This window comes from Prionailurus bengalensis, chromosome E4, assembly GCF_016509475.1.
Source record: "Prionailurus bengalensis isolate Pbe53 chromosome E4, Fcat_Pben_1.1_paternal_pri, whole genome shotgun sequence".
NCBI classification, from domain to species: Eukaryota; Metazoa; Chordata; class Mammalia; order Carnivora; family Felidae; genus Prionailurus; species Prionailurus bengalensis.
In genome coordinates this window covers 13,710,860-13,734,806 of record NC_057360.1, presented here as the reverse complement: position 1 = coordinate 13,734,806, position 23,947 = coordinate 13,710,860, and the positions used below count along the sequence as shown (strand labels likewise).

At 37.9% G+C, this 23,947-nt stretch overlaps 1 protein-coding gene across 2 annotated transcripts in view; it reads left to right on the top strand.

Moving 5' to 3' along the window:
* Window positions 1-23,553, top strand: part of VAMP4 (vesicle associated membrane protein 4) — a 50,307-nt gene extending 26,754 nt beyond the window's left edge. For both annotated transcript variants that reach the window (XM_043568875.1, XM_043568874.1), the window contains 6 exons: window positions 6,077-6,123; window positions 9,713-9,763; window positions 16,399-16,499; window positions 17,429-17,508; window positions 20,353-20,404; window positions 22,330-23,553. In XM_043568875.1, coding sequence (XP_043424810.1) covers window positions 6,077-6,123; window positions 9,713-9,763; window positions 16,399-16,499; window positions 17,429-17,508; window positions 20,353-20,404; window positions 22,330-22,358 — 360 coding nt within the window. In that variant the 3' untranslated portion in view covers window positions 22,359-23,553. The remainder of the gene's footprint in view (window positions 1-6,076; window positions 6,124-9,712; window positions 9,764-16,398; window positions 16,500-17,428; window positions 17,509-20,352; window positions 20,405-22,329) is intronic.
* The last annotated feature ends 394 nt before the right edge of the window (window positions 23,554-23,947 follow it).

Here is a 23,947-nt window from a genome sequence, read left to right as displayed (position 1 = left end):
GTTGGTTGATTACTCCTATGATTTATTGTAAAAATAGGGTATTGAATCAGAATTGAACAAAATTGGCTGTTTAAATAGAGACCTCCTTTTGAATAGTTACCAGGTGGTGAAATTTGATAACTGGTTCTAATAATCTATAAATTACTTTTTAAAACTTTATTTAAAGTTTTATTCCACTTGCCCATTCCACTTTTTTTAGTAACAGGCTTATTGAGATAAAATTCATATGCCATACAGTTCACTCTTTTAAAGTGTATACAACTCAATGGTTTTTAGTATATTTGCAGAATTATGCAACTATCACTGCAGTCAATTTTAGGACATTTTCATTATTCCAGAAAGAAACCCTGTACCTTTTAGCAGTCATCCCCCATCTCTTCATCCCCTCAACCTTGCAACCACCAATCTATAGATTTGTCTACTCTGGACATTTTATATAAATGGAATCATGCAATATGTTGTCTTTTGTAATTGGCATTTTGGACTTAAATCATAATGTTTTTGAAGTTCATCCATATTGTAGCATAGATCAGTATGCCATTCCTTTTTATTGCTGAATAATATTCCGTTATATGGATATATCACATCTGTTCATCACTTGACGGACATTTGGTTTTTTTTTTTTTAATATTAAGGACTTCTTGTATACTGCTTTTGACTCTTGGCTATTTGACTATTAAGAATAGCAGTGTCGGGGCGCCTGGGTGGCGCAGTCGGTTAAGCGTCCGACTTCAGCCAGGTCACCATCTCACGGTCCGGGAGTTCGAGCCCCGCGTCAGGCTCTGGGCTGATGGCTCAGAGCCTGGAGCCTGTTTCCGATTCTGTGTCTCCCTCTCTCTCTGCCCCTCCCCCGTTCATGCTCTGTCTCTCTCTGTCCCAAAAATAAATAAACGTTGAAAAAAAAAAAATTAAGAATAGCAGTGTTATAAACATTCATGTACAGGTTTTTGTGTGAACATGTTTTCAGTTCTCTTGTGTGAATACCTACGAGTGGAATTGTTGGGTATTATAGTAACTCTCTATTCACCCTTTTGAAGATTGCCCAATTGTTTTCCAGGGTGGCTGTACAATTTTTACATTCCTACCAGCAGTATATGTGGATTCCAATTTCTCTGCATTTCTTCTACCAACCAGTTTCTCCTCACCACCAATTTTTCCTCCTAACACTTGCTATTATTATCTGCCTAGTGGGTGTAAAGCGTTATCTCATTGTGTCCTGTTCTCTTTTTTTGATAGTGTCTCACTAGCCCTTGTGTTTGTTCAGTGAATGGGTGTAAAGACATTGATTTTCATGTGTGTTTCTTACAGTACAACTATAATAAATATATCTTATCATTAGTGTCATTATCTTTTAAGGCACATAAACTGTTTCATAAATATAGTGACTGTTAAACTTACTAGCTAGAATAGCATTCAAGAAATATTTGTTGGAGGAATTTATTAATGCATCTCCCTGACTGTTACTGACTTTGAACATCTTTTCGTGTGATCATTGGCCATTTCTTCTTCTGTCTGGAATTGCCTATCTCTCTCCATTGACTATTTTTCTCCCTTGCCGTCTTTTTCTTATTGTTTCCTCAGAGCTCTTGATATAATACAGATGTCAGACCTTTTCTGAAAGTATGTTGCAGATTTTTTTTTGCCCAATCTGTTACTTGCCAGTTAACTTTGTTTATGATAGTTTTTCATGTTTAACATTTTTATGTTATCCATTAATCTTTTTCTCTTAAACTTCTGGAGTTGTGTGTTGCTTAGGAATAATTCAACCATCTTAAGAGTTAAATACTTATTTCATATATATTCGGTTTTTGTGATTTCATAAATAAATGCATTTTCCTTTAAGTGCTGCTATGACCCATAACCTACAGATTTTTTTCTCTAGTGTCACTTATTTCTAAATAGTCTGTTAAATTTCCATTACATTTTAATGTGTTAATTAGAAGAGTGTTTTAAAGTTTTATTGTTACTTTTTTTTTAAGTTTCTTTACTTATTTTTGAGAGAGAGAGAGAGAGAGAGAGAGAGAGCATGAGTGAGGTAGATAGAGAGGGAAAGAGAATTCCAAGCAGGCTCTGTGTTCAAACACACGAACTGTGAGATCATGACCTGAGCCTAGATCAAGAGTCGGACACTTGATCGACTGAGCCACTCAGGTGCCCCTTTTGTTACCTGTTTTAATTTGCACTGCATTATGCCTGGAGAATGTGACGTATGTAATTTCTAGTTTTTGGAATTTATTAAAATTATTTTGTGGCACATCTATTTCTTGGATATTTGAAATTAAAATTTGCTAAATATAAAGTTCTAGATTATTGTTTGTCGTCTTAGTTTCTCTATCTCTGAAGGGTATGTTAAATCTTCCCTATGATTTTGAATGTATCCATTTCTTTCTTTATAATTTGAGCAGCTTTTGCTTTATATCTTTTGCAACTATGTTGTTATATATAAACATTCATTGCTGTTAAATCTTTTTGGTGGACTATGCATTTTATCATTATAAAATCTTAAATTTGATTGTTTAATGCTTTTGTCCTAAATTCATCTTTGTATTAATATTGCTAACTCTAACATTCTTTTTGTTAGAATTTGCTGATATATTTTTTCCCACCTTTTCTTCCTTTATTTGATAATTTGTTTTAGGTGAATTTTTTGTAAACAGATATTGGCTGGAATTTTTGAACTCCAATCACATGTAGTTCTTTTTTTTAATAGGAGCATGTCGTAGACTCTAAGTCTAAAGTTCTCTTTTGTCTAGCAAAAGAGCGAACGCAGGATTAAAACGAGAGATGGCTAATGTCCGGGAAAAAGGCAAGAGCCCCGAATAAGGGTCCTCGCCCCATATTTATTCAGATCAGAAGGCTTGCGAACGTGATGGGTGTGTATAAAGAGACAAAGAAACTAGGAACATTAACTTGTGGATGTGAGGGGGAAAGGGGGATTTTGAGGATACACAGTGTTTGGGGTTTGGCTCAATATAAAATAAATTCCAGGTGCCGGGCAGATGGGTAGATGGTTGTTAACAGCAGACAGGAGGCGCTGTGCCTGTTTATCTTTGCCAGCCTAGGAGATGAGACAGGTAGGGGGAATAACCTCAGGGTTAATAAGTCACCTTGGGCTGCTTTGCCTGCAGTGCAGTGGTCCAAAGTCCAATTCACCAATTTACCTGCCCTGGCCCTGTTCTATGAAAGCAGCTTTCTGCTGTAGTACTAAACTTGGGGTGCTTTCACCTTGAATATCTAATCTTGTTATTCCTATGTATTGGGCACCTTTGCGCTGATTCTATTTCAGGCCTTTGCCTCTCTCTATATATTTTTGGGGGTTCAGCACCCCTCCCTATTTTGGGGAGCCTTTGCACCTCCCTATTCTTGGAGTGCCAATCTGGTTATCCAAACTCAGGTGTGAGCATTTTATGACTTTGTGTTTCTTTGTGCCTCCTTAACCCATTGGTGTAGGCCCAGGGAATTCCTAAGCTTATCCCCCACGGGAGCATTCATACCATTCACATTTGTTACAACAACTAACGTATTTGGGCTTTTTCTGTGCTAGCCAGTCCCTCTGATGCCGGTGAATGCCCTTCCCCCTGATCTTTGGTTGGCCCTTTGTTATCATTTGGATCTCTGCTTAAGTTTCACTTCTTGAGAGTGATTTTCCATGACAACCTAATCTCATTTAGTCACCCTGTCACTTTCTATCCTATCTCTGTTTCAGTTCTCTGCGTAGTTGTTTTTTTTTTTTTTAAACATTTATTTTACTTTTAGAGAGACAGAGTATGAGCAGGGTAGAGGCAGAGAGGGGGAGACACAGAATCTGAAGCAGGCTCCAGGCTCTGAACTGTCTGCACAGAGTCTGATGTGGGGCTCGAACCCATGAACCATGAGATCGTGACCTGAGCTGAAGTCAGACACTTAACCGATTGAGCCACCCAGGCGCCCCTCTGCATAGCATTTGTTACCATCGAATATTTTTCTGTGAGAGCTCAGACTTTGTCTTGTTCAAAGCTGTCTTGATACCTAGAACAGTGCCTGACACATAGAAGATGCTCAGACATATTTATTAAAAAAAATTGAATACATCCTATTTTCATTTTTTCTCTCTGTGATATGTTATATATCATTATGCATAGATCATTATATTTCATATATTTTTCCTCTTTTCCCTGACTTCTTTGGCAGATTGATTGTTTTTCCTCATCTCCTCGGCCTCGGTATCACTAGACAGTTTAAAAGTATCCTTCCTTTCTCCCTTTGTATCTCTCTCTTTTTTGTTATTAACTTCATATTTTAACAGTGATGTTTAAATCTGTTTTCTGTGTCAACATACCAACCACCACGTCCCTTCCATTGTTTTACTTCCTCATTCTGGCCCACTTTCCCTGCCTCCACTTGTCTCCCCAGCAGGTGTGACTGTTATGTTACTTACTTGCTTCACTCTTCTCCCAGCTTCTAGGTTTTGTTAGAATGGTTTGGGGCTCTTTTAAAGTTTCTCCTTATATTGTACCTTTTCTTTTTCAGTAGCTATAAGTAGTTCACAATCACATTACCGTATGTATTCAAAACTGACCACACATTTTATTAGGTTCATTGATTTTTATTGACCTCTGTCTTAGAATCTTTGATTTAATTGGGTTTTGTTGTTGTTTGGGCTGGTGCAATTCCTTGAGTAATTTTCTCAGAAAAGGCAATAGGTGGTGTATTTGTTTCCTATTGCTGTTGTAACAAATTACCACAAACTCAAAACAACACAATCTATTATCTTCTAGTTCTGGTGACCAGAAGTCCAAAGTGGGTCTTCCTGGGCTAAAATCAAGGCTCTGGCCAGGCTGTGTTCCTTCTGGAAGCTGTAAGGGAGGGTCTGTTTCCTTCTTTTGGCCAGCTTCTAGAAGCTTCCCATCATCTTTGGCTCATGCTCCCTCCACTGTCTTTAAAGCCAGCAGTAGCGTCCGACTTCAGCCAGGTCACGATCTCGCGGTTCGTGAGTTCGAGCCCCGCATCGGGCTCTGGGCTGATGGCTCGGAGCCTGGAGCCTGTTTCCGATTCTGTGTCTCCCTCTCTCTCTGCCCCTCCCCCGTTCATGCTCTGTCTCTCTCTCTGTCCCAAAAATAAATAAACGTTGGAAAAAAAAAAATTTAAAGCCAGCAGTATAACATCTTCTATTCCGTCTCTCTCCCCACTCGTCTGTCCCTCTTTCCTCTCTCTCCCTCCCTCTCTCTCTGGCACTTCTGCCTCCCTCTTTTAAGAACTCTTGGGATTATGTTGGGCCCACATGAATAATCCTTATTGATCTTCCCACCTCAAGACCTGTAACTCAGTCGCACCTGCAGAGGCCCTCTTAGCATGTGAGGAAACAGTCACGGTTTCCGGTTTCTGTCTTGGGGAGCTGTTATTCTGTGTAGAAGCTGTGTACTATTGAAGTTCTTCCATGCGGGAAAGTCTGGTTGCTGCTCTTCATTAGGCTCCTTTTGGAACTTTATATCTTCCCCTTTTGGGGAGAGGGTGAGATCATCTTCATTTTAAGGAAAATAGTTGCATCTTATAGAGTAAAAGTATAAAGTGGTTTTTGTTTGGAAGTTCACATATGTGTCGAAGGTTATTTGTGAACTGTGAAGGCAGTAGGTGGACTGTGCCGATTCTTAAACCCTTGTGTCTCAGCTCCAAACCTGTCCTCTATACCCTTCTGTCTGATGCTAGAGTTGGACTCAGCAACTGCACTTCTCCTTTGCCGCGTGGCTTCCTATTAGGTTCTGCCAGTGGAGAGAGACTGGAAGGCGGGGAAGGAGACGGGACTTAATGTCTTCCTGACTGCCTACAGTTCCTCAGTTCCCTGCTGGTTTCAGTGACCTTTCTACCGTGTTGTCAGTGATAGGATTCTGGTATTGTAAGCATTTTCTTCGGAAAGTTGGCAAATGTGGTTCTTTCAGCTTACGATAAAGCACATGTAACCACTCTTCCCTCTGTCTGGAAGCTTAGAGTTAAGAAATTTCACCAGAATAGAACTCCTTTCATTACTCCTCCCTGACAGTTTGCAAGACGTCTGAATCTGAAAACTCACGTCTTTTTTTTCCCCCTCTTTTTTTGACAGAGAAATCTTTTGGAAGATGATTCAGATGAAGAAGAAGACTTTTTTCTGTAAGTTTTTTTTTTTTAAATAGCTTTATTGGAGTATAATTAACATCCAGTAAAATGCATATAGAGTATATAATATGAGTTTTGGTGCATGTACTATATGCCTGTGAAATTATCACCAAAATCAAGTAATGAACATGACCGTCACCTCTGAAATTTCCTCATACCCTTTGTAATCTATCACTCTCCCAATCCCCAGGCAACCACTGGTCTACTTTCTATCACCGTAGTTTGTGTTTTCTAGAATTTTTTAAATGGTATCCCACAGTATGCCTTTTTTTTTTCCTGGTATCATTCCCTTTGCATAATTATTTTGAGATTTATCCACGCTATCCCATGTATCGATACTTTATTTCTGAGAAATATTCTATTGTGTGAATATACTGTAGTTCATTCATCCATTCACTTATTGATGGATATTTGTGGTGTTTATATGTTTTAGCTATTGTGAATAAAGCTACTGTAAACGTCTATGTGCAAGTTTTTGTGTGTATTGATGCTTTCAGTTCTCTTGGGAAAATACTTAGGAGTTAGTCGAGTGGCCGGTATATATTTACAGCTGTTTTCCAAAGTGATGCACCATTTTATATTCCCACCAGCATCGTATAAGAGTTCTAGTTGCTCTAAATCCTCGTCAGTACTATATATGGTCAGTTTTTAAATTTTAGTCATTCTTGCAGATGTGTAGTGGTATCTCACTGTCGTTTCAATTTGCATTTCCCTAATGACAAGTTATGTTGGACCTCTTTTTTGTGTATTTGTCATCCCCATATCTTGGATTAAGTACATGTTAAAGTCTTTTGTCCAGGTCTAAATTTGTCTTTTTATGTAGTTGTTTATGTATTCGGGATACAAGTTCTTTGTCAGATGTGTTTTACAGACATTTACTTTTCATCTGGTGACTTAATCTTTTCATTTTCATGACAGTATCTTTTGAAGATCAAAGTGTTGATTTTGATGAAATCAATTTATTACATTTTTCTTTTATTGTTTTTGCTTATTTAAGAGATCTTTGCCAAACCCACGCTTACTAAGATTTTCTCCTATGTTTTCTTCTTCTTTATTTTAATTTTTTAAAAGTTTGTTTTGAGAGAGAGAGTATGCATGAAAATGGGAGGGACAAAGAGAGAAGGAGAGAGAGAATCCGAAGCAGGCTCCGTGCTGTCAGCACAGAGTCCAGTGCAGGGCTTGATCCCACCAGCCATGAGATTGAGACCTGAGCAAAAACCAAGAGTCGGATGCTTAACTGACTGAGCCACCCAGGCATCCCCTCCTATGTTTTCTTCTAGGAATTTTCTAGTTTTGGCTTTCACATTTAGCTCTATAATTTGTTTCAAGTAAATTTTTATGTATGGTTGAGGTAAAGGTGAAGGATAATTATTATTTTTTTATTCTTTTATTTTTTTTGGCATATGGCTATCCATCCAGCTGATGGAAAGATTATCCTTTTCCCATTGAATTGCCTTGATACTTTGTCAGGTAATTGATCTGGTCAGTCATCTACAGTTATAATTAGAAAGGGCTGTCATCATATAGGCCTAAGTTGTATTTGCAAAGGCAGGAAGGAGGACATATGTGACAGGAGTTTTCTCTAGAGATTGGTGTAGGCAGATGTGCCCCCTCCCCCCCAAAAAATTTGCCTCCCTCTTTGTTATAATTTTGTAAGATTTTTGTAGAGGCTTTTCCCCTACATAAAAACATTTTATAAAAATAATTGACAGCCATGAAGCAGTGAACAACATAGGAAACAAATCCATTAATAGGAAATAGTATCATTTTGGCAAGGTCAGATGATGTGGGAAGATACCTCCTACATGTGACAAGATTTCCCAAGAGTCACAAAGCTAATTGCCACAGTGGCAAATATGGTAAAAAGCCTTAGACCTAGAGCACTAGCTACCCGTCAGAAAGGACCTCGTATTGAAAAGGCCTTGTATTGAAAAGGTTACATAAATGATTCTCTCAATGTCAGCGAGATACCTTGTGAGAAACACTAATTCTTCAGACCTGCAGCGTACCACTGGAAGTCCACTCCCAATAATGTACCTTTTGCAGAGGGCCTGACAAGCAGCTAGCACACTTGCTCAAAATACAGCTTCCACACACTGTGGGTCTGTTTGGGTGTTGAAGAGGAGACAAACCAAATAAATTTTTAAAAAAGAAATCAAAATCCAGGTTTATCACCCAGCAGTTTATCAACACCCAGCAATATTCTCAAGAGCCAAAAGATGGAGCAACCTAAATGTCCATCAGCAGGTGAATGGATAAGCAAAGTGCGGTGTATGGATATAGTAGAATATTAGTCTTAAAAAGGAAGGAAGTTCTGGGGCACCTGGGTGGCTCAGTCAATTAATTGTCTGACTTGATTTTGGTTTGGGTCATGATCTCACGTTTCTTGAGATCGAGTCCCACATCAGGCTCTGTGCACTCTGCACAGAGCCTGCGTGGGATTCTCTCTCTCCCCCTCTCTCTCTCTGCCCCTCCCCTGCGCGCGCGCTCTCTCTCTCTCTCTCTCTCTCTCTCTTTCACACACACACACACACACTCTCTCTCTTTCTCTCTCTCTCTCTCTCTTTCTCTCTCTCTCTCTCTTTCCAAATATTAAAAAAAAGGGGGGGGGTAGGAAATTCTGACATATGTTTACAACATGGATGAATCTCCAAGAACCTATGCTAAGTGAAAGAAGCTGTTCACAAAAGGATAAATTTTATGTGATTCCACTTATATGAAGTACCTAGAGTAGACAAGTTCATGGAGACACAAAGCAGGATGGAGATTGCCAGGGGCTAGGAGGAGGAGGAATGGGGAGTTAGTGATTAATTGGTAGAGATCTTTTTCTTTTCTTTTTTGTAATTTTTTTTTTCTAAGCGCTATGCCTAACATGGGGCTCAAACTCACAACCCTGAGATCAAGAGTCGTATGCTCCACCAACTGAGCCAGTCTCCCCAATTCTATTTTTTTTAAGTTTTATAATTTATACCTTATTCTCAATCATCAGAGGAATGCTAATTACTCAAAATGGATTATCCACAAGTTTTTATTTCCCCAATATTAAAATGGATTGGTTGAAATGATACAACACTTGACTAACAAATAACAGTTTGAGAAATGTTGGTATTTTCATAGACCTGAATTTCCCGTTAGCTTTGTTGATAAATTTAAGATGAGCAACAAAAAAGAGTGTTTTGAATGGATTTTTTTCTGTATCCATTTTTGATAATCAGCATTTATTATAACCTAATTCAAAGGTGAATTTACTTTTTCTGTCTATAACTGATCAGAAAGCTATTCATAGTCACTGGCACTCTTGTTATGATGTTTCAGAGTTTAGTGATTACAACAACCTGTGTGTAACTTAAGGTTATATAAACTCTATTTTCTCTGAAAGTTTTAACATTCAGAAGAATGAGGTTAGTTGTGGCCAGTGAAGTGCAGATGTGATTACACATCACGTTCCAGCAATACCAGTTATGTGTGGTTCCTTGGGGTAAATTACTGGTCCATGTTTAGAATTAAGCCTGATTGTGTGTATGTGTTTTCTATTTTTTATTTTAATGCTCTCATTAATATGTGCTTGGTATTTTGTTTTCAGAAGGGGACCATCTGGACCAAGATTTGGACCTAGAAATGATAAAATTAAGCAGTAAGTTCCTGAGATACTCATTTGTTTAAGTGATTTTATCGTATTTCTGTGTGGACCCAGGGTTGGCAAACTACAGCCTAGGAGCCAAATCTGGTTACTGCCTGTTTTTCTAAATAAAGTTTTATTGGAACACAGCCATGCCTATTTTCTTACTGCCAATGGCTGCTTTCAAACTACCATGGCAGATTTGAGTAGCTGTGACAAAGACCTTATGGCCCACAGAATCTAAAATACCTATTGTCTGTCTGGCCCTTTACAGAAAAAACTTTGCTGAGCCCAGATGTAGACTGACTATAACTACAGGATTGTAAAAATCCAGTAACTTTCTATTTTCACAAAGCTACCTCTGAATCATAGCTAAGGAAATCTGGTGCCTGTTTGTTGGTTTTCTTAACTTGATTACTTTATGTCAGATGCATTTATTTAGCATAATCTCAAGGTCAGTTTTGGTTTAAATCTGTGCTTGAGTCCCATTTTCAGAATAATAGATGTAATATCATAGGTTTGGTTTTTGAAAGTGCAGTTATTTTTTATATCCCTCCAGAATGTTGTCATATTTGTTACTTATTCTAATACATATATTGATCTAAGTTTTATGGGTAATTAATTTTCCATTTAAACCTTTATCTATATGTGTTGGTGGTGGTGGGTGATGGGTAATGTGGTAGTAAATGTATCTAATGTTAGAAGGATCTGAGTCCTGACAAGAAGGGAGACAGAATGGGCAGAGCAGTGAAACAGCTTTGGAAACAGACTAAGTTTTGAATACTAACTATGGACGGTAAACTAAATGGATTCAGGATCTCAGGAGGGATAGCCCTGCTCTAGTTCAGGCTATAGTTGGCACATAGTGGGAAGGGTGCTGTGATAGGAAATCAAGTTACTGTTAAGATACTTGGGCTTTAGTCAGGTAGCCGTTGGTATGAAGAAAAAAATATCCATACTTCACCTAATCCTAGCTAATGGAGTCTGAAATCAGAACCAAGGTTCCAACAAACTGAGTTCTGGACAGGACGTTTTCATTTTCTCTTACTGTCTGACAGATTGCCCTGAACTTAACAGTCTAAAACAATACGTATTTATCATCTCACGTTTTCCATGGGTCAGGAGTTCAGTCACTGCTTAGGTGGGCTGTCTGCACAGGGTCTCACAAGCCTGAAATCAAAGTTTTGCCAGGGCTGTGATCCATTTACTGACTGAGCTCAGGTAATATTGACAGAATTCTTTTCCTTGCAGTTGGAGAACCCATGATACTTGCTCCTTCAAGGTCAGCAGAAGAGTCTGCTGCTCCAAGTCTCTGTTGGCCAGTAAAGATACAAAGGACTGCTTAGATTCAGGCAGTCCATAACATGTAGGCAGTAAAAGGAAGAATTGCTAGACTCTCTGGGTTCTTGGACACACCAAAAATGATGATTCCAAAACAAAAGGGGCCGCATGGCTGTAATAGGAGTTGTAGGGTACCCTGTTACAGAGGAGCCAGTTCTGCACTGTAGCTCGGCGGTTTTATAGTCGGCAGATACGCCCTGCAGAAAGCCTCATACATCATCAGAACCTGGGAGGTGGTAAGAAATTGTCTGTGGACAGTCTTCTAGGGTGATGAGTGGGAGATGGCTTCACAGTGAATGGGAGATGGCTTCATTCATCTTCTCATGTCCTGGGAGGGTTACAAAACATTCAGGGTCATCAGGATGCCATGGCAGAGCTGTTCCTCTACACTGAGCCAGAGTGACTTCTGTTCCACCCACATAGTTCTCATACCTAAGCTGCTCTAGAGAAAAGGACTCCACTGATGACACACTTGTTTTTTGTCCTGCCCATATGCTTGCTTTTCTCTCTGATATCCTTCTGCAGAGTGAGCCTAGTACTGAGTATGGCCTATTGAGTCTTCTGAATATGATTTTCCAGCCGAACCCCAAACCACTGCTGGTTGTACCAAATGGGCATTGCAAACAAAGCATATGTCTATGTGAACAAGTACCAGGCACACACACATGAATATGTATATGTACATATTAATTAGCACAATATCTTTGGTGATCACAGAATTTTAGAAAAGTAAGGAATTGTTGAGTAAGTATAATGGTTCTCACTCTAGAGCTAAAATCTTGCCAGACTTAAAAGGTGGTCAGTCATGTAAACCTTGTGGGCACAGACTCATGGATGCTTATTTAACCAGGGCATGACTCCATGTGTGTGCCCAGAATGCCCCAAGATGGCAGAGCACAATCTACCACACAGCTTGCCCATGGACAGATACCTGGCATTAGTTGAGTAACCAAAATTGTTAGCGCTGTTAGCGCTGGTGAGTTCTTTAAGCTGTTATCACCATGTAATTTATAACATTTTAATACAGGGTGTTTCTTGACCTCATGGATCAGCAACATTATTACTTTGAATTCGATTGGCATGTTGCCACCAGATTATTTTCACAAAAAAATATTCAGGTGTTTGAGGGAAGATTTTTTTTCTGGTTAGATTTAAAGTAATCACATGCCTGTATAAAATGTATGATTCTCTTTGGAATGTTTTCTTTGCTTTTAAGTTAAATAATAGCTTTATAAATGCAACTCTAATGGATTACAGTCATTCTCTGTTCTGGGTAGGGAATTTCCTAACTATAGTCTTGGTCCAATCAGTTTAACTTTATAAAAAGGCCCCCAAGGAATGTTCCATGATGTAACAACAATATAGTTGCAAAAATACAGCATAACTTTAAACCTTCTTTTGTCAACAGTACCTTAAAAAGCCACAAGATGGGGGTGTTAACTGTAAAAATAAATATTTTCTTTATAAAATAAGGGAAAAGTGTTTGTTGCTGAGCACTTTTCTCTTCTTAATGGAAGAACACTGACAGTAAGCACAGGCTAAGGGTTAGGCATTGTGCTAAGCGTTTAAACACTATTACATCTAATTCTCACACGTGAGAGACGATCATGTGGGAAAATATGAGGCTCCAAGAGGTTTGTGACAGACTTCACAACACCGCAGCTTCCCTGTTGATGATTAGAATAGGGACGTTTCAGGAATACAAGTTGTGTCAGACTCTAAGGATGACTTAAGTCAACGTTGAAATACCTTTTCCTTTCTGCATGTTTTATCCTTTCCTGGGTATGTTCTCTCTTGTGTCCTTTCTTCTACCATCCGACTCTCCTTTAACTAGAAATGATATAAATCTCCACACCCTCCTATACAAACTTGCTTTTCCTTTGAGTTCTTAATTTTTTCTTTCAGTTAATGCTCATCATCTACGGACGCTCAGTTGCTCAAATTATAAATCTAGAAGTCCTGCACCCTTTTCTTGCCCCAGCTTCTTCACCAGTGTCCAGTGAATCACTTGATACTTGAAATATCCCCTCCTCTTACCTAGAACTTTCCCACCATCAACCACTTTCATTACTCTGCCCAATTCGTACTTCTCCCCTCAAAACTCAGTACCAGGATCTCGACGCCATCTCTCTCTGATCCAGGCTGAATTCATCTAGGCTGCATGACTGGTACCATGGGCTTCCTTCCATTGTGGCACTTAATACATGGTAGTATAATCGTGGATACCAGTTTTCCCCAGTAGACTGTAATCTTTCTAAAGACTGGACTTAAAACCTTCACATTGGTGTCCTCAATAAATAGTATCATAATAATTCCTTAATAAATGTTTTTTGAATGAATGAGATATTTCATTCAGATCCGAAAATATTTGTTGAATGCCTACTGGGCGCATTTCACATGACCTAGGAAATAAAAGGACAAGTGGGACAGTCTCTGCTTTGAAGGCATTTGAAGTGTAACGATGAGGATAGGATCAACATAAAATACAAATAGAACCCAGTACTGTAACTGCTGTGAAAATGTAAAAGGTAATTGCAAAATATGTTATTGCTTGTTTTTAAAAAATTACCCTTTATATTAAAACAAATAGATAATTTTCTATGGAAGTTGTGTTCTGGGCATGAGAACATCTTAAAATACAGAAACCCAATTGTGAGATTGTCCATTATTAAATAAGGGTTTTATAGTAGCTGGATTGAGTCTTATACCAGCGGATGGTGAACTTTATTTTGCTTTAGAATCGTGTAGTGTATTAAATGTCTGTAGGAGCCATCATCTGATCACGTGTAGGGCTGCAGCACATGTTGTCCATTCCTACCCTGCAGAACCGCCTTACTTTAGGCTATTGTCATCTCCTGCAAATGTTGAAAATAGCTACCTGGGTATTTCAAAACTAGTCGTTGATGAACAATAGCTGTGTTTCTGTTACAGTTGTCACAGTGAAATGGAGACCTCCAGGGGCGCCTGGGTGGCTCAGTCGGTTGAGCGTCCAACTTTGGCTAAGGTCATGACCTCACAGTTCGTGAGTTAGAGCCCCGCATTGGGGTCTGTGCTGACAGCTCAGAGCCTGGAGCCTGCTTCGGATTCCGTGTCTCCCTGTCTCTCTGCCCCTCCCCCACTCATGTGCGCCCTTGCTCTCTCTCTCTCTCTCTGTCAAATGTAAAAACATTTAAAAAAAAATGAAGACCTCCAGGTATACTGCCTTATTATATCTTCCTCAGGTAACTGGGTATGCTTTTGCAGGATTTATACTCAAATTGTTTGCTTATTCAACAAATGTTCATTGAATGGGTACTCTGCTCCGAGCACCGTGGCTGGTACTAGGGCTGCAAAAGTGAACAAGATAGGCACGTTTTCTGCATTCATCGAGCTTAGTGGGGGAAAGGCAGAAAATCGGTATGTACTTTCACTTAGTGTTAAATGCTCTAAATGGAGAAGTGGGATGGGGACGGGCTGTGTCACAGCTCTGAGAGTTAATGCAGTACGCTCCTTGCACATTTGAACTTAAGTTCCATGAGAGCCAGAATTGTCTGCTTTCTTCAGTACTGTCTTCCCAGTGCCTGAAACAATACGTAGTGGGCTCTCATTAATTATTGGATATATTAATTAGTTGCTTAAGTATTTGTGCTATTGTTCTTAGATAGGGTGAACATCTTTAGCTCTTTGTTTAGATGGTTAGGAATTGCAACAAGACATCTTAGGGATCCAGGGACTTGTTAGATCTTTTTGGGCAGAAGAGAGTTCTGCTTGTCCCAGCTTGGATCTGCTTCAGTCTGATATTCAGTAGAATCTGAGGCACAGAACTCTGGGGAGCTGTGGTGAACCCTGAGTCTGTGTGTGGATAGTCAGTGGGTATACCATAAGAAGGAAGGACTGTCATCACACATAGCAATTGCTACTTGAATCTGAGACTACTTCTGAACCCACCTATGTCTAATGGGGCCTCCATTTTGATTTTAAAGCAAACTTTTTGAAGATACAGCTCTGTGATAGGGAAGAGATAGAACTCTTTTTTAAAAATTACACATCCATGCCTTACTCCTGACTCAATGGGTTAGTTTGAGGGGTAGTGTGGAATAGAGGACAGAGACAAGAGGTGTATTGTGAGTTTTTTTTAAAAACCTTACAATTGTGACATTGTGAAATTGTGATAATTGACACAGTTCTTTCTTCCCCAACTAGAAACAATTGCATATCCTTATATATGCCATATATATATATATGAATATACACACACACACGTATATACACACACACATACACACTATATAGTGTATGTACATAGTATATATAAAGAGATATATAATCCAATGCATTTTAAACGTATTTTGAGTTGTAAGAACCATGAGTTCATTTTATTTCTCCTTTTAAATATTTCACTGGTATGACAATTTTAAGAAGTAATTTAAGGTAATTTTTGTGTAACAGAACAGAGGAAAACTAAACACTGTAAATTACTTAATGCTTCTGTGTTTATGTACTTGAAGCTACTCTTAAGTGAGAGCAGGCAGCTAAGAACCAGTGAAGATGAATCCTGACACGGGCTCGATCTCCCGACCCTGAGACCATGACCTGAGCCGAGAAATCAAGTCGGATGGATGCTCAACCGACTGAGCCATCCAGACACCCCAAAGATTAAATCTTTATTAAACAGTCTGAAATTTGGTTAGAACAGGCCCTCATCACCTGACATAAAGGAGGAAATTATATTTTCATTTTGAAAAACAGCAAAACAATTTTTCCTTTCTGCTCTCTCTTGGCCGCTTCAAAACCTTTCCAGGTGTGCCAGTGTCTTAAACCCTGTTTGTTTATGAGAAAACTGATGAGCAGTGAATGGTTATAGCCCCTGATTATCAGTGTACATTTCCATTTTGGAAACTGAATATTTTCATAAGCTGATAACATCCTAGGCAAACTCCTTTGTTAGCCTTAGTGTATAAACACAGCAGAAGTACGTTATAGCTGTGTCTGTGATGCCCCAGTAGCCTGTTGAAAAGCAGATTAAACTGGATTAGAGTCAAGCTATTTTACTAAATTCTAAAATTACTGGACATTCTGGCAGTACATTTAATTTGCAGGAACAGGGCTAAAAACAAACCATCTTTAAGTTAAATATTACTTTTACTTTAATTGCCTGGGTATTCAAGCCCACAAATGGAAGGACATTGCTATATAACCTTAAATGTTTTGAGTTGAATAATTGTCTGAGAACTTGCTATTTTCTATCATGGAAGATTTCTAATGAAAGTTTCAGCAATTATAAAATTCTTAAAAGAAAAAATAATTTTTAAATCTTTCTTTTAAACTAGTGTTCAGAATCAGGTGGATGAAGTTATTGATGTCATGCAAGAAAATATTACAAAGGTAATTGAAAGAGGGGAGAGACTAGATGAACTACAGGACAAATCAGGTACAGCTACTTCATATATTTCTTGATATTGTTAATCTGTGTTTTGATAGTTTTTTTCTCCTCACATTCCTCTAGCCAAAGTTTAGGAATCTTGATTTAGGACAATGATATTTGGTCCTTAAATTTGTGATTTTAGTACTTTAATTTTAGCTCCCTTTATTTGAATCATCTTACTGCATTATTTGTTTGAAGATGGAAATTTTTTAAATTTATTGTTGAATAGAGTAGAAATTTTTTTGCCTTATGTTGATATGCTTTGTGTTTCTCATACTCTCAGGGAGGAAGTCTAATCACTTATTTTCAACACTTATGTCAAATTTAATCTGATGTTTTTATCTTCTGCTTTTTCTGGCGACTTAGCAACATTTCTTTACTGACAAACGTTAGTCTCTCTTGTAACAGTTGCTGTCACATGTTAGGTATTCAAATATTGTTTCAATGATGAATAGCTGAATACCTGATTAATCCTGGACAGACTTGTCTAACCAAAAAACTTAACCACTTTTAAAATTCATTGTTTTCCTTCAAAGTCAGTCTCTTTTTGTATCTTCTAAGAATCTAACCTTTTCCACATGTAGATTTTTTTTCTATAGGTATATCAAGTACTTGAATTTTTAAAGAGTATTTTCTTACCAGAACTCGTATGTTTATGTGAAAACATTGAGGGCCCTGGGAAGACTTCTCTTAATCTTACTGTAAAAATGGGCTGAGCAAACTGACCTGTACTTTTGTGTACTTTTTGTGCTCTTTCTTTTCTCCCAACACGGATTGCCAGTTTGTGGGTGGAGGAGAGGGAGGATGTTGTTTTCGTGCTTAAAAGGGAATGCATTTGCAGAAGTAGAAATTAATATTTTCTTGTCTTTGTGTGACTAGATAAAAGAATCCTGTTATGTCGTTTAATCCTTCTCTCCATCCTCTATGTGATATAGAAAGCTTATCGGATAATGCAACTGCTTTTAGCAACAGATCGAAACAACTTCGAAGGCAAATGTGGTGGCGTGGATGCAGAGTAAGTCAGAAGCTATTGGATAAGTGGCCCAGCATCTCAGGTGGTCTTCGAAGAATATAGGGCCTCTAGATTTGAAGGTCTGAGGGGAGGGCAGGGCTTCTTCTATCTCCTGAACTTGGGATGTGCTGGGAGTCAGTAAATATTTGTTGAATAATTGATAGCTTTGGGGACAGGAATACGTAAAGGAATCAAGCAGTTCCCAAAGGGATGTTTCCATGGATTTCGTCACAGAAAGTAACCCACATTTTATTAATGATTTAGCTTCTTGCAGACTTACTACCTTATAAGAAATATAGGGGCGCATGGGTGGCGCAGTCGGTTAAGCATCCGACTTCAGCCAGGTCACGATCTTGCGGTCCGTGAGTTCGAGCCCCGCGTCGGGCTCTGGGCTGATGGCTCAGAGCCTGGAGCCTGTTTCCGATTCTGTGTCTCCCTCTCTCTCTGCCCTTCCCCCGTTCATGCTCTGTCTCTCTCTGTCCCAAAAATAAATAAACGTTGAAAAAAAATATATATATATATATATAAATTTTTCATCTAATTTATTATTAGTACCTTTTTGGAGCCACTTCTAGCATTATATAGAAATATTTAAAAGATAGAGTGGAAGCTAGAGAAAAAGAATTTTCTGTTGAGAAAAATAAGAGTAGTTTATATGTCAGAATCCATTATGACAAATGGGGCTTAAAAAAAAAACTCACTATCCTTTATTATTCCAGAGAAATAAGAAATAAAAGAGAAATGTTTAACAAGGGGAAAAAAATGAAAATCAGTACATATTAATATATTCTTAACAAAAATTTTATAGGAATGAATTTACCTCTTAAATATGGCTGCTAATCATTGAACAGAAAATGCTTAAGATTTTATAGTGAATTTCATGTCATGCGAGCAGTTTTCTTTTTCCTCCCAATTCCACGTGTCATTTTTGGCTTTGTTGAAAATCTTAGACATAAACTCATTGTTTTTAATCTCTCACTTTCAAGTTTAGTGATGACTTTCTAAACTTGGCTTTGCCATATGCTAAGAATTTCTTCCCAGGGTTGTTGTGGAGTTACTTATTTTTGTCTACCTGTTAGGTCATCTTACTTTCACAAATAGAACTGAGGAAGAGAACATGTTTCATTGTTCCCCTTGTCTGGAATTTTAATTTTGTTGTCAATTTGTATCCTTTGAATAATAAATTTTCCATTTTCTTTTAAGTTTTCCATTTTTATAGAAATTCTCTGTTCTATAACCTGGTTTGGAAGAGCAAAGGGTCCACGAGCCACTCACTTTCCCCATACGTACACAGGACCCATTTGTGTAGCCACAGAAAGATGATCATAATGTGCATTGTGACTAGCTTTTTTTAGCCATATCTAAATATCTAAATTGTGGTTTTGTACTTACTGGATTTCAGATCAGAAGATCAGAGGAACAGTATGCTTTTAAGGAGAAAAATGAAATTATATTTTTAAATTATATTTCTGAATGGTCCCTGTGTCACTGCCATTTTCTCGATTAACTTTAGGAAAGGCTGAGAAGGGATATGGGGACAGAGCACAGATCAGAGGTTGCCAATGGCTCAGGACAGGGAGGTGGATACTGACTATAACTGGGTATGAGGGAATTTTGGAGTGGTGGAAATACCTTATGTTTGACTGGTGGTGGTGGCTGACAACTATATCTTTGTCAAAACCCATCAGAATGAACTTTAAAGGGTGAATTTTATTCTAGAGAAAGTGTATTTCAATAAATCTGACTTTAAAAATAAGTGAACAAAATTAATCCAACAGGTGGGGAGGGAGAATTTCTACATCTTTTGGTTATCATAATGTTAATAGGCACCTGGTGTCCAAATTGCAGAGCTTCCATGGCTTCTCTTGGTCACTCTGCTTTTCTCATAAATGTAAGCCACTAACATGTTACCAGAAACATGTTTCAGGAACATAACAATAGCTACTTCTTGTTGCTATTTCTGATACTCCTAATGTTTCATGTGTTTATAGTAGCTGGGCATCTTTTTTTTTTTTATTAATGAACCATCTTTAATCAACTATCTGAGAAAGTTTGATGAAAACAAGACTTTCATTTGAATTCATCAGGAAAATCAAACCAATTTATAGCTTATCCATGTTGGGATTAAATGAGGAATGTGACCATTTTATAGAGAAGTGACCTGAAAATATTAAGCAGCTGACTGTGGACCAATCTTCAGAGGTTTCTGCTCTTGCTAATGAATTTGGATGTAAATTAAAAAAAAAAATTTCTGCTCTCAACTGAGAAACTGGCACACAGAGTGCCCTTAGGCAAGCCATTTATTAAATGAGGTTATTCATGAAGAATTGAAATTATATTCCCCAGAATGGAGACAAAAAATGCCAAGAAGAGAGTAAGGGAACAAAGACCAACAGAATTCTCATATACTTTAAGTGTCATAAAAAATGCTGCTTTGTATATAGTGAATCAGTTGTATTAAATGCCTTTGTTACTCACCATATCCTGACACTTTTGAACAGAGTTGCTAAAATTTCATACTTTTCCTGGTCTCTGTTAGAAAGAAGCATGAGAAATCATAGACAAATGTTCAGGCTCTTGAGGGCTTTGATTGTTAACTGTTTGCTGTGCAGTAAGTACAGCCTTGGACAAAATCCAGTCAAGCAAAACGCTTGAATTTGGGAACTCTGATTATTTACAAAAAGATGCAAATAGGCAGCAAGTTCACATGAGAAAAAATGTGAAAAGCTTTCAAAGATTGAGCCTGTTCATTGATGAGTTAGTATCATAAATAGCACTACAGATAATCTTGACTTTATTAATAAGTCAAACATTAATATCTATCTTATGCCTTTTTGTGTGTTGTAGATAAAAGCCATCATGGCTTTGGTTGCTGTTACCCTTTTGCTAGTGATTATCAGTAAGTATTTACTGGACTAGTAATTTTGTGGGGGGCATTATTTGTTTTAGAGTTCATTTTAATTTCCCTTTTAACTTATTTTCAGTTGACCCAGTATGACTAATGTCAGGATTGAGTAATGACTTCTGACCCAAGTCAGGACCTCTTAACCTAGGATCTGTAGCTCTGACAATGTTTGTAAATTGTATGTAAAGTTTTACATTTTGGCATATGTACATTTTTATGGGAGAGAATCTATATCTTTTATCAGATTCTCAAAGAGAACTTTCTACCCCCCACCCACAAATACAGGGCTGAGCTTTGTTTGAGGCCAGATATGGCTACTCTTACACCCATTTTCTATTACTAACTTTAGGTATGGAAGCTTGTATTTTGTACTATGTTTGGAAGACAAATCCAGATAAATTTTCACCATATGATAGTTTTTTGTTTTGTTGCTTTTTGTTTTGGATTTGAACTTGATTTCAGGCGTTTAAGCATTAGTCTTCTCCTTTCCTTTGTATTCTTATTAAAGTCGGGTCATTTTTATTATCTCTTTTTCTCCAAAGCCTCTTTACCTATGTTTACAGGGATTTTTATGAAGATTTAGAAAGGGTCTCAAAATAACCACTTGAAAAATTCCATGGTGATACCCTTTTTAAACAGAAAAGTTTGTCCCAAAGAAATATTGCTGATCCTCGTTATTCGTGGATTCTGTGTTTGGGAATTCACCCACTGGGTGACACTGATTGGTAAACCAGAAATCAGTATTGAGGTGCTTTCCCAGTCATTGGCAGCCGTGTTGAGAGCAGAGAAAAATTTGAGGCTTCTGACATGCACATTCCCATCTGATGTCCAATGAGGCCATGGTCTGCCTTTCTAGTTTCAGCTCATGAAATAAGTATTTAGTGCCACATTTCTCACATTTTTGTGCATCTTGTTGATTTCACTGTTCAAAGTGGCCCCCAAGTGTAGTGCCGAAGTGCTGTCCAGCCTCAGGAAGGCTGTGATGTACCCTATAGAAAATACATGTGTTAGATAAGCTTCATTTGGGCATGAGTCATATAGTGCTGTTGGCCAGGAGCTTAATGTTAATGAATCAACAATATATATTAAAAGGTATAGAAAACACAAGGTTATATATTGATTGGTTGACAGAAATATAACCAGGAGCTTGCAAGAATTTAACCCTGCATGTTCCCTACCAACAACGATTCAGTCAGTATTCACTGATTCGATGTTTGTGGTGACTTTATAGAACGTAACTACTGTAGATACCAAGAATGGACCATATATTTATGGTGGATAATTTGGAAAATATGGAATAAAACATTAGTAAAACTCAACTGTAATCTTACTACACAGATAGCTACTGTTAATATATTAAACATGCTTTTCAAAAATATCCTATATAGTTTTTTATAAAGTGGATAATATTTATAATATTTAAATTAGCAGCTGTATGCTATGGTAATACTGCCATAATCTGTTTGATCAAAATGCCAATATTAGGGGTACCTGGCTGGCTTAGTTGGTAGAGCATATGACTCTTAGTCTTGGGGTTGTAAGTGTGAGCCCCACATTGGGTGTGGAGATTACTTAAAAATAAAATCATTTAAAAAAAATGCCAGGGGTGCCAGTCGGTTAAGCATCCGACTCTTTTGATTTCGCCTGAGGTCATGATCTCAGGGTCGGGAGATCAAGCCTCTCAAAATAAGTAAATAAATAAATAAATGTTTTAGATGGCCAATGTTAGACATTTACTTTGTTTTATGATGTTTTTGCTTATTTATTCTCATTTGTTACCTTTCATCTCAGATCATCTCGAGTTTCTTCTTCATTGCCTATTTCCAGAAGTGGACACAGCTACATTTAGGAGCACTATTGTTAACATAGCATGTGAATCTGATTTTGATATGTTCCTTTCCCATTTCTTTCTTTTGCAGTTCTTATAGTCATGAAATACCGTACTTGATTTGGTGACAGAGATCTTCATTACGCAAGATCTGGGACAACAATAATAAAACATTGCTGCATAATTTAAATGAAACCCATGTATATAACTTTCAAAACTTCTTTTTCAAGAAACTAAGAGGCAAGTATCACTTCAAATTGGAGCATTGAGAATGTCCAGTTATCTTCTTCCCTTCTAACAAAATGTGTCTTTAAAAATTATGTTTAAGGCAAAGGTAGCCTCTATTTTGCCATATTCCAAGGATCTAATTTGAAACCGGATACTTGCCAGTTTATTGTTTGTATACATAATTAAACAGTGATGACGATACTGCAGACTGTTAGTAGAAGGACCTGCATTATCGCATCGACCTGGGGTCAGACCAGGAGTCCAGAAAGAAGCCCATGGAGAGCACCAGATCATTGTGCTAAGACACGCACCGTCGTTCCATCGGTATTTGCAAGATTCTTCCCACATTACAGTTGCTTTGCGAGCAATTTCCACGTTTATGGGCGTAACAGAAGCTAAATGTTGTAAATGTTGCTGCCTTCAGCTATAACTAAAACATTCCAGTAAACCTATTTTTGACTGTATAAGGGAATGTGTAGTAATTTTTTGGCATTTGGATTATGGAACTGGAAAATTTAAACAATATGAAAAGCATAGTATGGCACCATAAAGCTGGAGATAATAAAATTCTTGGAGAACATCATTGGAGTGTTTGAACATGAATAGCATGGTTCAGGCTGTTTCCAGTTAGCCTGCAATAAGGAGGGACAATCCTAATGTGAGTAAACGAAATCCACAGGTAACTTATTCCTTAATTTTGTTTTCTTTGATAGCTTCCCTCTTTAGTCCTTCTGCCAGAAGTGCTAAAAGTAGCAAAATCGTCTTAGAATTTGCTACTTTTGCATTCCTGATCATCCCGAGAGATGCATGTTGTACAATCAAGTGTCAAATTAGTCACCAGTAATGATTATAAAAAGCCAGGAGAGAGTTATCTATCAGTCACTAACCTAATAGGTAGAGTCATCATTAATCTAAGACTGTTTTTACAGCAATAAACTGTATTGTTAGCTTTAAAATGTGCCAACAAGTCAAAATGAAAATACATAGTTCTCTATCAGGGAGGAAGCTTTATCATAACATTAGAGGTTCTGCAGACACTGGTGCACATGGATATGTTGACTGTATGTATGTAACTAAATCTGAGATAGGGTTAATAGAAGAAGCAGTATTTAGGAAAGAAAAATGGTCCTGTGTAGGTTTTATTTCTTTGGTCATTTTAATTCAGGATGTATGAAACACAGAATCTGTTTTTGTTTTAATTCTATAGGCTCAGTACTAAGAGGCAAAATGTTCTGTTTAAATGGAAAGAAATATGAAGGGAGGAAGCATATTAGGAGATACTCAAGGGGCACCCGAGTGGCTCAGTCGGTTAAGCGTCCAACTCGATTTCAGCTCGGTCCTGATCTCACAGTCAGGAGATGGAGCCCCGCATTGGGCTCTGCACTCACATCACAGAGCCTGCTTGGGATCCTATGTCCCTTTTTTGCACACACACTCTCTTTCTCACAAAATAAACACTAAGACAAGGACAACAAAAAAGA